Raw genomic sequence first — 14590 nt, forward strand, 5'->3', positions numbered from 1 at the left:
CTGGAGTGTGTGTGTGTATAAGTATAGTTAAGGCTGAAAAGCTGTAATAAATGGGTTTTGTGAACTCAGTTCTGGCCTGCTGTCCTTTTGTGCTCCACCCACCCATCCGAATTGCTACACCTTGTTTGACGTGTTATATTGTTTATAGACCAGTCATTAGCAACAAAGTATGCTGCTATTGTCACATTACTTTCAGCTGCCCTTGAAGTCCATGAATCAGTGGTAAGAGCTACTGATGTTGCTTCTTTCAAATCTTGTTCGACACGTGCACGCACTTTCTTGGATAAACTTGGAACTACAGTTTCAGAAAAGTATGGTCTGCTAGGTATCTTGTATCTTGGCTCTGCCACACGTAGCAAATACTGGAAACCTGTGTTTTCTACCACAGAGTATGGTCTAAGATCACATGCAATATAAAAGCCAATGGCTCTAGTCAGAGCTGTTGCCTTCTGGCTTGTTGGTCCCAGACTTGATGAATGAGAAAACAGATCCTCAATTTTTTTTATGCTGCTTACCAATACTTGTGCTGCCTGAAGACCCTGTACTTTCCTGAAATGCGGAGTCACTAATGGACGCAAATTTCTTTTCATCTGTTGTTATATTTTGTTTCCACTTTAAATGTGTCGCCATATTCAACGTATTTCCAGCTTTATAGCTAACAGCTGAGTGACAGTTTGCAAATCGTTTGCTGTTTGGTGCCTGCATCTTCTCGAAAGCCAAAATACTTCCAAACTTGCGATCTGAATTTTGCTGGGGCCTCTTTAATCTTTATCGCTGATTCAGATTCGTTACTATCAGGAGTATCAGCCATTTTGTAAAAAGCGCTGACTGATTTTCTGTAACAGTTGATCCGATTGGATTACGGTAAATGATTTAGTCAATAAAAAGAAAGGATAGTAAACTGGCGGGAATATGTCTAAACTTCGAATTGAGCCGAAAAATGTCACTGTCGTATCGTGCTCCGAACCGCAGGTTTAAACCGTGGAGTTCGGTACTCCACAGAGTACCGTTACAGCTCTAGTTGAGTCTGGCAGTTTTAACACAACAGGTACCTTAAAAGAGTGAGATTTGTGAATAGCTTCGGAACTCACCGGGCTAGGAAGACTGGTTACTTGGTGGGTCTGATTCTCCTGGAGTGGGCGAACAGGGCACTTAGCAATCTGATGACCAGACTCACCACAGTAGAAACAGAGGCCCTCACAGTGACTACGTTTACATGCACATCCAAATTGAGCTGCTGTCGGTAATCGAGCTGAAGGTCCCCGCAGGGTGCCAGAGAAATCCAATCCTACATGCACACAATGAAATCGGGCTATTGAGTGAGGTGCATTGTGCACCCGAGCCACAGGTGGCGCAACACGCCCCATCGTGTTGGTACACTTCCGGTTGTCATCATGAAGAAGAGCTATTCAAGAGTGTAAACAAAGTTATCAGTTCCGTGTTCTCCATTGCGCGTTTTTCTCCCGTCCATGAATTTTAATATATTCAACTCCTTAAGCTGAATGAGCATGAACTCTGTCTCCTCATTGCTCCAGAAGTGCACGTTTCTGCTTGCCTGTGGCAGTGGGGGCGTGGTCAAGCGCCGGTCTGTGACAGGAGGGCGGACCCAGGGAAGGTGAGTGGCAGAATCACTTCACCTGACGGTAATTAACCTGTGTTTGTGTGTCTTCCCAGTAACCACGCCCTATTTAAGGAGGCAGAGGGAGAGCAGAGGGGACAGCTCATCCCGGGACTAGAACACAGCGCGCGCACGCGCGTGCGTGTGTGTGTGTGTGTGTGTGTGTTTTTCTCTCAAGAATAAAAGTAGGCTGTTAAACTGAAAAGTCTGACAATAAAAAGCCTATTAGTACCAGAAGCTTTGTCCTGCCGTCCTCTGTGCTCCACCCACACTTCAGAGAGCTCTACATCGCCATTTTCTCTTCTTCGTTTGTTCCTCCTGACCTCTTCTGCTGCTCGCTACTACTGTTGTCATGCCGACCGAGGCTGTTGTGTTTCCCGCTTGTGGTCTCGTCACTCGTCACTTCCGGAAGTAGCTCGACAACTAGCTCGATAGGGTATACATGCACAAAGTAGCTCGGCAGAAATCACATAAACTAGGTCGTGTAGCTCGATTCTGAGAAATCAAGTTCGGTTCAATTTCAGCCGAATTAAGGTGTATACATGGCATTTTGAACTTCGATTTCAGTCGAGCAAAGGCAGAAATTCGATTCTCTCTATGTGCATATAAACGTAGTGAATGTCTCCTGTCTCTCTCAGACTATTGTAAGCAAGCATGAAAGACCTCCAAGGGAGTTGGGGAGGCCAAAGTAGGAGAGGGTGCTGGAGGTGGCTCTAATGAGGGTCTGTTCTTGATGAGGTGATCCTAATAGCCACATCAATCATGGAGTCAAGGGAGAACTGATCATCACAGCAGGCCATTTCACTGAGCACTTCAGGGTGTAGACCTTGATGAAACGTGGCTTTTAGCGCTGGCTCGTTCCAACCACTGCCAGCAGCCACTGTGCGAAAGTCCAGCACATACAGTTGTGCTCATCAGTTTACATACCCTGGCAGAATCTATGATTCTTTGACCATTTTTCAGAGAATATGAATGATAACACAAAAACATCTTTTCCACTCATGCTTAGTGGTTGGGTGAAACCATTTATTGTCAAACAACTGTGTTTTCTCTTTTTAAATCATAATGACAACAGAAACTACCCAAATGACCCTGATCAAAAGTTCACATACCCTGGTGATTTTGGCTTGATAGCATGCACAGAAGTTGACACAAATGGGTTTGAATGGCTACTAAAGGTAGCATCCTCACCTGTGATCTGTTTGCTTGTAATCAGTGTGTGTGCATAAAAGCTGAGTGAGTTTCTGGGATCCAGACAGACTCTTGCATCTTTAATCCAACCACTGATGTTTCTGGATTCTGAGTCATGGGGAAAGCAAAAAATTGCCAATGGATTTACGGGAAAAGGTAGTTGAACTGTATAAAACAGGAAAGGGATACAAAAAGATGTCCATGGAGTTGATAATGCCAGTCAGCAGTGTTCAACAGTGTAGACCAACAAAAATTTACACCAAACAGCACAGAGACAAGCCTCAAAACTTCTGGAACAAGGTAATTTGAAGTGATGAGACCAAAATTGAACTTTTTGGCCACAACCATAAACGTTACATTTGGAGAGGTGTCAACAAGGCCAATGATGAAAGGAACACCATTCCTACTGTAAAGCACGGAGGTGGATCGCTGATGTTTTGGGGATGTGTGAGCTACAAAGGCACAGGAAACTTGGTCACAGTTGAAGGAAAGATGAATGCAGCACGTTATCAGCAAATACTGGAGGCAAATTTGCACTCATCAGCCCAGAAGCTGCGCATGGGACGTACTTGGACGTTCCAACATGACAACGATCCAAAACACAAGGCCAAGTCGACCTGTCATTGGCTACAGCAGAACAAAGTGAAGGTTCTGGAGTGGCCATCTCAGTCCCCTGACCTCAATATCATCGAGCCACTCTGGGGAGATCTCAAACGCGCAGTTCATGCAAGACAGCCCAGGAATTTACAGGAACTGGAGGCTTTTTGCCAAGAAGAATGGGCTGCTTTACCATCTGAGAAAATAAAGAGCCTCATCCACAACTACCACAAAAGACTTCAGGCTGTCATTGATGTTAGAGGGGCCAATACACGGTATTAAGAACTGGGGTATGTAAACTTTTGATCAGGGTCATTTGGATGTTTTTTGTTGTCATTATGATTTAAAAATAGAAAACACAGTTGTTTATCAATAAATGGCTTCACCCAACCACTAACCATGAGTGGGGAAAAAAGTTTTTGTGTTATCATTCATATTCTCTGAAAAAATGCCAAGAAAGCAAAAATTCTGCCAGGGTATGTAAACTTATGAGCACAACTGTATTCAGCGACTCTCCTATCTCCCTATCCGATGGTCAACAAGCTCTTGCCAACTTCAACTCCTTCAGGCTGATGATCAAACACTCATTTAAAAAGCTCTATGAACCATTCATAGACGGTGGTATGTTCACCCCCAAGCTTCCACACAGCACTAGCCAACTGTAAAGCCTTGCCTGAAAGGAGATTGAGGAATTGAGCAATCTTCTGTCCTTCTGTGGCTCCTGTGAGAGCGGAGAAATACAGGGACCATTGGAGCAGGAATCCCTTGCAGTTAGACACTTCACCCAAATACTTTTCAGGTTGTGGAATCATCTGAGAAGCACCATTGGAAGATGAGGGGCATGTGAGGATGGCCTGTGATATGACAGCAGTGAGTTGCGACATCCTGGTATTGAGATTGCTGATCATCTGCTGGTGTTCTCCTAACAGACATCCCTGAGCATTAATTGCAGTTTGCTTGGCTTCCTCTGCTGCATCCATTGATGGCGAAGTATCGTGTCAGGGTGCAGGCACTTACAGATGCAAATGCAGGGGGGAGCAGTACAGAACAATTAGTGATGGCTGTTTATGGCTATATGCTGTATGTATCATATATTCACTTGACCCAGACAAAGCAAACTCTTACCGAGCTCATGAACTGCACTGAATGTAGTGAGGTCCAGATAATGGATAATGATAATGGATGAATTTCGCCCCAATTTAGACCCCACTCTGAGAATCCGTGCTCTAGCTCATCAGTGGTGGTATTTTTGGGTTGATATTTTTGGATGATTGACAGTTCTCAACCCAGGAATGTCACTGATGTGTCCTCAGTGCACTGCTGCACCTAATACATTTGTTACAGCCTTGTACTCAGAACAAAAGAAGTCTTTTATCAGTAATCATTTTCAAATACCTTTTAAATAATAACTGTCTAGCTAGTGAAAGCTCTGTGCAGTAATCCACAGTTCACAGCTACATGGCACAGCGGATTCTGCTCAAGTGTAAAAGGGGTATGTGGCATAAAGGGGTATGTGGTATAAAGGGGTGTGTGGCAGCGGGGGCGTGGCCAAGCAGCGGTCTGTGAATGGAGGGCAGGGTCAGGGAAGGTAAGTGGCTAAGTCATTACACCTGCTGTCAATTAATGTGTGTGTGTGTTTGTTACAGGATGGGAGCATAAAAGGAAAGAGAAAGCAGAGAAAAGGAGCTCTCTCCCCGACCACAATGCATGTGTGAGTGAGTGAGTGAGTGAGTGAGCTAGCAAGCAAGCAAGCAAGCTGAAAAGTTAAATAAAGTGGTTTGTGTAAACATCAACCCTTGCCTGCCATGCTTCTGTGCTCCGCCCACATCAGGAACTGTTACAGTGTAACATACAGCGATCAGCAACAAAATTAAAAACACTGACAGGTGACGTGAATAGCATTATTTCATTACAATAGCACCTGTCAAGGGGTGGGATATATTAGGCAGCAAGAGAACAGTCCGTTCTTGCAGTTGATGTGTTGGAAGCAGGAACAATGGGCAAGCATAAGGATCTGAGCAACTTTCTGACACCTTTCTGTCTTAACCAGCATTAACTTTTTCAGCAATTTGTGCTATAGTAGCTCTTCTGTGGGATTGGACCATATGGGCTAGCCTTTGTGCCCCATGTGAATCAATGAGCCTTCAACACCCATGACCCTGTCACCGGTTGAACTTTCTTGGACCACTTTTGGTAGATGCTAACCACTGCATACCGAGAACACCCCACGAGATATGCCATTTTGGAGATACTCAGACCCAGTCATCTAGTCATCACAATTTGGCCCTTGTCAAAGTTGCTCAGATATTTATGCTTGCCCATTTTTCCTGCTTCCAACACATCAATTTCAAGAACTGACTGTTCTCTTGCTGCCTGATATATCCCACCCCTTGACAGGTGCCACTGTAATGAGATAATCAATGTTATTCACTTCATCTGTCAGTGGTCATAATGTTACGGCTGATCTGTGTATATTATACTGTGATAGAGCATAAATGTCTGAAGGTGCATGTGGGAGGAGAAGTGGGGAGAGGACTGGCCCCTTGATTGTCTATAAGAGGAAACGGAGTACACAAGTTGACAAGGGCATTTGAAAAGCACTATTGTCTTATCTCTAGTCTCTCCCAACAATGGCACTTTCTCTCCACAGAAATTTCCCTATCGACCGATGTCACACATTCACAGAACACTGATTAATGAATGTTAGGTCAAATGAGGTCAAACGCAGCCCAGGCTGCCTGCCACAGGAAAAAGAACAGCTGCTCCTGAATCGCCTGCTGGAATATAAAGTTGCTGCTTTGGCTTATATAAGGAAGGAGCATCAATAAATGAAATACTCATTTGAAAATGGAAATAATATGTTAAATAAGCTAACAGTCTTTGCAATTTGATAACTGGCAGTTAAAGGTCAAAGTGTAGCTGAGGATAAGACTTAATTTAGGATTTATTTTCTATTCATCTGTCCAGAAGTGATGTATGCAAGTATGCATAAACTAATCCCCTGTCCATTGCCCCAACAGAAACTTCAAATAACTGTATGACTTTTACATTAAAGGGGATATATTATGAAAAACTCGCCTTTTCCGAACTTGTGCACATACATTTGGGTATCAAGAGTGCCTACTAACCCACAAACTCTGAAATAAGACACCTAATAGATACCATAAGCACTTTGGTCTGTGTTCAGAGATGAATTGCAGACATATAGTGAGGACTTAATATGGAGATTACACCCATGGGTATTCAGCAGTATTGTAGTCGAGTCACTAAACCTTGAGTCCAAGTCCAGTCTCGAGTCCCCAGTGTTCAAGTCCGAGTCAAGTCCAAGTCATTCAGGAAAATTTCGAGTCGAGTCCACTATTGATCCGAGTCGAGTCCGAGAACAAGACTCCACCTGCACCATTTGATGGAGTCTTTTAGTCCAAGCCTTTATGTGAAACCATCTCTGCTACTGTGTTGGACTAAAGTTACTACTCAACTGCACCATTTTAGTTAATAGGCTACAGATAAAAAGCTTGTTCATCGCTCAGCAAGCCCCGCCCACTATCAGCAGGGCAAATAACATGAAAGAGGGTTAACATGAGCTAGTTCATCACTCAGCAAGCAAACCCCGCTATCAACAGGCCAATGAACATAGCGTGTCACTTCCTTCTCTGGGTGGAGTCTTACCAAATGATCATTGAAGTTCGAGGTTAGGTCCTCGTCATCTCCTCGATAGTTCTTCTACATATGGAACACATAGCAGTGCATTTTTTCCCATTGCACGAGAAGTCTGTATAAGCAAAGCGGACAATCCTAGGGGCGTCTCTCCAGGCATTTTAGTGCCATTGACGTTAGTTTGTTCCTGAACATGACGTACGAACAGGTAAATGTGTGTTCTCTTGCACGAAATTAGTAAAAAAATTAATGTAGATATAAATATCTTATGCTAAATTATTATGGCATTGTTGTATGTCCCTGACGTGGGTGGAATACTGAAGCACGGCAGGCGGGAAATGATGTTAACACAGACTTAATTTTCTACTTTGTGCTTCCTTTTCAGCTTTACTAATCTCATTCGTTTGCGCACACGCGTGCTCACACACACACACACACTTGCTCTGGTCAGGAGAGATCCCCTCTCTTCATTCTCTCCTTCCTTTTCTATCCTTCATCGTCACTGCAAAACACACATACAACATTAACTGACAACACGTGTACTGACTTTGCCACTCACCTTCCCTGGCCCCACCCTCCATTTGTAAATGGACACTTGGCCACACCCCCACTGCCACAGACATGCTACAAAAAAATAAAGAAAAAATCCGAGTCCTCGTCTCCAATTTAGGAGTCTGAATTCAGTTAATGCACGAGTCCGAGTCCAAGTCCGAGTCATCAGTGCTCAAGTCCAAGTCAAGTCACGAGTCCTTAAAATTAGGGCATGAGTTGGACTCGAGTCTGAGTCCTGGACTCGAGTACTACAAGCCTGCCTGATTGGCTAGCGGAAGAGGGGGGTGGGGTGAGCTGTGGCTCATTATCAATTCAAGGAACAGACACTCAAATTGGCCGTTTTGAACAGAGCTGTTTAGCCAGGGTGAAAACAAGCTGTGGTGTTTTACCCTTGTGGTATTTTGACCAAAACATGTCACAGACATTTCATTAAGACTTCAGGGAACTGTATCAACTTGTGGAAAAGGAGCATAATATGTCACCTTTAAGGTCAATAATACTGCTCGGATGGTCATTTAAATTTGTCAGTGACTTTTTAATCAATAACTCAGTCAATATCTTTATTAATCTTTGTTTTCTTTGACTAAAAAACACACCATATGTAGCCTAAGGTAAAATCCTTTCAGATTATTGGACAAAAGAGAGTAATACCAATGGAAATAAGCTTTCATTCATTAGAGGATGTATCATACCTCACCCGGTGCCTTTTCACTGTGTCTGATCAGCAGGCCAGATGATGTCAATTATCTTGATGTGTGCTTGCTGCATTTCCTGGCCCTGTATACATCATAATTTCTGTTGGTTCTGCCTTTTATTGAAATAACTACTGTGTTTCTGCAAAGTAGATATAGTGCTACCCTCTGGTGTTCACTCACATCAACTCCAACCATGCAGTAAGAAGCCACAGGCACAAAATCCACAGGCAGAATCAGAGCTACAGTGTACCATGCATCCTTGAGAAGTTGTATATAAAGTGTACATCTGCACCAACACAAATCAAAACGAATTTTATTCATTTGATGCTTCCATGTGTATTTCAGAAATCATTCTTTAAGTCATTATACAAAATGTGAATTCTGAATTCATTTTGGAAACTTGATCGTTACATGTTTAATATATTAACTGTAGCTTAAGGGCATTGTGCTTCAGTGAAGGACAGGGACTTTCTTTCAATTTAAACATGTGCTTTGGAGTTGGCAATATTCAGAAATATTATGAGGAATAAATACATACATACAATATACAGTATTAGATTGCAGGTTCTAACCATTTAAGGAATAAGTAGTTCACTTAAGTATTAACATGGGATTCTCCTCTGTGTTTTTCTATCATGAGAATTGTGAAGGTTAGAAAGGAGAAGAATGTGCTGTCTATTTGTATAATGTGCATTTTAATACAGTAATAGGGTGAATTCAGTTATTTTGGGACATTTCCACCTTGATTAAAGATAGCCTGCCTTTCAGATTTTTCAAGTGTAGGTCATAAAAATAATTTTCCCTGACACCCAATTATTTTTGTTTAGTGGACCAAAAACTACTGAATTCAAATCACAGACTTCCAATTTTATTATTATTTTTTAAATAGAACAATTAATGAATTTATCTCCATGTGGCCCTAAATTCTCTGCTATTTTTTCCTGCTTCAACATGACCCAATTGAAGATACTACGTCATGCGTCATATGGTGGGCTTTCTCTGTTCACACAAGGCATTGTGGGATACAAATTTGAAACAGGAGAGAAAAATGGAGGACGTGAGTGTGAATGAAACGTGAAAGACTGACTACAGTAACGGAAAGCAAGAGGAAAAGATGTTATGTTGCAAAGGAAAGGAAACGCAGGACCAACCTAATAAATATCGGTGGTCAGCGAGCACCTTGGTGTGATCAGCTGTTCATTTAGCGACAGAATGATAGAACTGTCAGTATACGCAGTATACGGTCAAGGTAAACCTGTAGATGGCAGTAATGCAACACTGTGGATGCCAGCTGCCGTAAAACCCAAAAGAAGAAAAAGAAGAAGCAGGTAAACCTACGCATGCGCACATGGACTTCCTCTGTCTGCTTGACTGTGCGAAGCGAGTGATTTCATGCACATTATTTGCTAGGGAATCCCCTCAAATTAAATAACTTCCCAGCCACAGAATGGCCAGATATTTTGTGAGATATTACAGAAATAAACATGTATCACAATGACCAAATTTCAGAGGGAACTAAATTTCACTGATTTTATGAAATCGAAAGGCCATCTGGCTTTAAGCTTTCTTCCAGTAATAAAGGAAAATACCCCAAAACACGATCCTCGAAGTGTTGACTACAGTATCTACATGTAATGGAACAATATTTATATAATATTCTAAAGAAGCATGGCTTACCATTTTGTGAAAAGCGACTGAAAATCATCTTTAATGACATGTTTGGTCATTTGGGACACATCCAATACATTGTATGGCCAACAGTTTTGTGGAAAACTGACCCTCATACTCATGTGCTTTCTTAACAAAACAAGGAGGCCTGGGGTGCAGTTCACCCCAAAGGACTCTCGAGTTCTTCCACTCCTTCCAACCTTAATAGACCATGTAAGTGAGATCCAGATGTCACGTTGTGCACAGGGGCGTTGTCATGCTGGAATGTGTTTGGGCCTCTTGGTTCTAGTGAAGGGAAATCTTAATGCTACAGCAGACAAAGACATTGTATACAATTGTTTGTTTCCAACATTGTGGCAACAGTTTAACGAAGACCCTCATATAGGTGTTATAGGCAGGTGTCCATATACTTTTGGCCATAGAGTGTATATTAATAGGGTTTTGAAAATCTTTGATTGTTTTTCAAATTCATTCAATGAAATTCAAATACAAACATCAGCTCGAAGTGATTTAACTGAGTAACATTAACATAATTTGTTTTCAGACTACCAACATGATCTGATCAGGTAGTTTCAAGGCCCTGAATAAAACTGAGCTCCATCTGCAACAGTTATATTACTACCGTGCTATACAACCACAACTGTTGGTTATCATTTCCGTCAGTGCCAACAGCCTTGTGAGATTTGAATGTTTACTTTAATACTGCGCGAAGTATTTACGCTCACTCTAACTCAATCTCATAATTAGAAACTTGTTAAAATCACTTGTTGATGAGAAATTTAATATTTTTATGTAAACTATATGAACATGGGGTGGCATGGTTGTGCAGTGGTTATTACTGTCTCCTCACAGCAAGAAGGTTCTTGATTGGAACTTCACAATGGACCGGGGCCACGATTGACCTGTATGGAGTTTGTATGTTCTACACATGCTGGCATGGGTTTCCTCCAGGTGCTCTGGTTTGCTCCTACAGTCCAAGTGTCAACTGGCGACTCTAAACTGCCCATAGGTGTGAACGTGAGTGCGATGGTCGTTCATCTCTGTGTAGCCCTGTGATAGATTGGTGACCTTTCCAGGGTGAACCCCACCTCTCACCTGAAGACAGCTGGGATTGGCTCCAGCTCACATGCAACCCGCAAAGGATAAGTGATATAGATAATGAATGGATGAAAGAATATGCATAGTATGTATAGGGCAGTGGAAGCTCAGTGGTTAAGAAATTTGACTACTATGTAGAAGGTCATGAGTTCAAGCACCACCAAGCTGCCTCTGCTGGGCCTTTCAGCAACACTATCAACTGCTTAGACATACAGTGCCAGCTAAAAGTTTGTACACTCCTTTGTAGGTATTTTTTAAATCTATTTTCTACAATACTGAAGACATCAAAATTATGAAATAACATATGGGACATATATGGAATTATGTGGTAAACAAAAAAGTGTTTAAAAAACACAAAATGTTTGATATTTTAGATTCTTCAAAGTATCCACTGTTTACGTTGATGATGCTTTACACACTGTTGGCATTATCTTAAACAGCTTCACCTGGAACGCTTTTCAATTAACAGCTGTGCCTCGTCAAAAGGTAATTAGTGAACGAGTTTCTTGCTTCTTAATGTGTTTGAGATCAAACAGTAAATAGTAAATCATAAAAATACACTATTAAATTGCTCTATTCCATCCACAACTGTAGTAATCCATATTATGTCAAGAATCGCTCAACTAAGTAAAAAGAAATGACATCCGTCATTACTTTAAGACATGAAGTGTCTTTTAATTAATAAAAATAAAGATCAACCATTGAATTAGAACTTAAAGGTGTGTACAAACTTTTGACTGATACTGTGTAAATATGAGATAAGTGTGAGTCGCTCTGGATAGGGACATCTGCCAAATGCTGTAAATGTATCTTCTCTTCCCACATATTTCATTTTTTCAGTGTATACAAAGTAAGAACAGAAGAAGGAAACCACCATTTAAAGATTTTATAATTGATCTGATGTCTCTGTGTATTATACCTGAATTCACCCTGTGTCAATTAAAGGCTGACTCCAGAAAAACTGAAGCACATGTTAAGCTCAGATTCAAAAACGATGACCAGATTGAGACTGTTGAATGTGTCTAAACCTGACACGTTCTCTGTCCTTATTCACGCCATTCGCTGAGTTGTTTTGTTTTCATTTCTGTCTTTTTTTTTCAGTCATCGAGGTCTCTTGGATTGGACGAGGCGCTGGGGAACAGGACGTCACTCTCTAGTGACGCGTTACTGCCGAGACCAGGTACACGACCACGCAGGAGGAAGTGAGTCCGCCGCTGCAGGAGGCGCTGCTGCTCCTGCTTCAGCTCCACGTAGGAACGGGAGAACGTGTGGAAGATGGATGTCACAGGGAAGGCCATCAGTAGGATACCGCTCAGGATGCTGCTGAGCGCCACCACCTGGCCAGGTATGCTGCGTGGCACCATGTCACCATATCCCACCGTCGTCATCGTTATCACCGCCCACCAGTACGTAGCCGGAATGCTGCTGAACTCCTGCGTGGCCGCCACCTCATTCTCAATGAGGTACAGGAGTGGGGAGAAGAGCGCGATGGCCACGCACAAGAACAGCAGCAGCAGGCCAAACTCACGCGTACAGCGGCGTGCAGTAAGGCCCAGCGTCTGAAGACCGAGTGAATGCCGTGCCAAACGCATCACGTACAGGATGCGCAGAGCCCGCAGGACACGCAGAACAAGCCCGACTTTGTCCAGATAGCTGCTGCCCGAGCCTGTAGAGGTGCCATCCACAGCCAGGGTGATGTAGTAGGGCAAAATGGCCACCACATCGATCAGGTTGAGCGGACGACGGAGGAAGGCCAGCTTGCTGCGATCCTGAATGAAGCGCAGTGTGAACTCAAGAGAGAACCATGCCACACACACGGTCTCCACGATGAAAATCTTGTAGCACATCTGGGAGCATTTGCCCTACAACATACAACAAGAGCGATTAGTATTTTATTGCTTACAAATAAAAAAAGCATTTTTACACACAACTGAAGGTTATCCTTATATATAGCCTCGTGCACCTTCATGCACAATAACTTGAAAATACTTAGAAGAAAATATCTGAATTATACACACTATATCTTGATCAGCGATGTTACTGTAGGACAGAAAGACGTGTTTTAGAGAGCTGGAGTCCAGCACAATTTCACTTCAGTCAGTCAAACTATCAGATCAATAACAAGCAAATAAGCCAACAAATTAGAAGGGCACTCATTAGAGTAGAGTGCATACCTCCACCAAATATGTGTGCATACCGCCACATATTAGCAACATCAAAATCAACTCACTTGAACCTCAGATAATACTAAAGCTGTCCACCAAATTTCATCCAAATCCATTCACTACTTTTTGAGTTACATTGGGAACAGACAAAAAAAATCCTGGATCCACATACATATCCGGATTTGCATCAAAATCTGATCAGTTGGTCCTTGGCCCATGGCTCACCTTTGCACCAAATTTCATTGAAATCCATTACTACATTTTGAGTTAAGTTAGGAAAAGCAAACAAACAAACAGAGGAGAAAACATAACCTCCTCCAACAATGTTGGTAGAGGTAACAAATATAACAATACTAATGTGATCAAAAATGTAAACTTCAGGGAAAAATCACACACATTACACATGTGGTCAGAGGTTTTCACATGTGATTATGTGAGTCTATGTGATCCCGTGGAAAAACATGTGAAAATGCATTTCACTATTATGTCATGAAATGTGAACTCATTAAACACGTGACATCATGTGAATACTTAAATTATTATTATTATGAGTTCAAATCAAAAATTCAAATTGTTTTGCCATCACATGTCTCATCTCATCTCATCATCTCTAGCCGCTTTATCCTTCTACAGGGTCGCAGGCAAGCTGGAGCCTATCCCAGCTGACTACGGGCGAAAGGCGGGGTACACCCTGGACAAGTCGCCAGGTCATCACAGGGCTGACACATAGACACAGACAACCATTCACACTCACACCTACGGTCAATTTAGAGTCACCAGTTAACCTAACCTGCATGTCTTTGGACTGTGGGGGAAACCGGAGCACCCGGAGGAAACCCACGCGGACACGGGGAGAACATGCAAACTCCACACAGAAAGGCCCTCGCCGGCCCCGGGGCTCGAACCCAGGACCTTCTTGCTGTGAGGCGACAGCGCTAACCACTACACCACCGTGCCGCCGCCATCACATGTGAAAAGGAAATATTTCAGCTGCTGTGAGAAATAAAAATGAAGAATGAATGAAGAAATAAATCATATGTAAAACATTAATGTTGGCAAAAAAAATATATCACGTGATATCCATGATTCATGTGACGTTTGTGTAAGAAATGAGGAGTAATTTTTTTTGGTCTCGTCTTTTCCCAGTTGTAGGGCTGAACATACAACAGCAGAGGGAAGCAGCACCATCCACATGGCAGTAATCCTTCCCTTCTGAGCTTCTTCATCCTGTTCAAAGTGTTTTCTTCATTAGTCTTAACCAGTGCTATTTTTCTCCCACTCTTGCACCTTACACAAATTCAGTTCCATATTAACAGTGGCCAATTATACATTTTAACTTGATTTCATTT

General features: G+C 42.4%; 2 protein-coding genes across 3 annotated transcripts in view; both read right to left on the bottom strand.

Moving 5' to 3' along the window:
• The window catches only part of src (v-src avian sarcoma (Schmidt-Ruppin A-2) viral oncogene homolog), a 409402-nt gene that overhangs the window by 122083 nt on the left and 272729 nt on the right, over positions 1–14590 (bottom strand). The window lies entirely within an intron of this gene.
• Positions 11648–14590, bottom strand: part of kcng1 (potassium voltage-gated channel, subfamily G, member 1) — a 33274-nt gene continuing 30331 nt past the window's right edge. For both annotated transcript variants that reach the window (XM_060936752.1, XM_060936753.1), the window contains exon 3: positions 11648–12938. In XM_060936752.1, coding sequence (XP_060792735.1) covers positions 12174–12938 — 765 coding nt within the window. In that variant the 3' untranslated portion in view covers positions 11648–12173. The remainder of the gene's footprint in view (positions 12939–14590) is intronic.

This window comes from Neoarius graeffei, chromosome 13 (assembly GCF_027579695.1).
Source record: "Neoarius graeffei isolate fNeoGra1 chromosome 13, fNeoGra1.pri, whole genome shotgun sequence".
In the NCBI taxonomy this organism is placed as follows: Eukaryota; Metazoa; Chordata; class Actinopteri; order Siluriformes; family Ariidae; genus Neoarius; species Neoarius graeffei.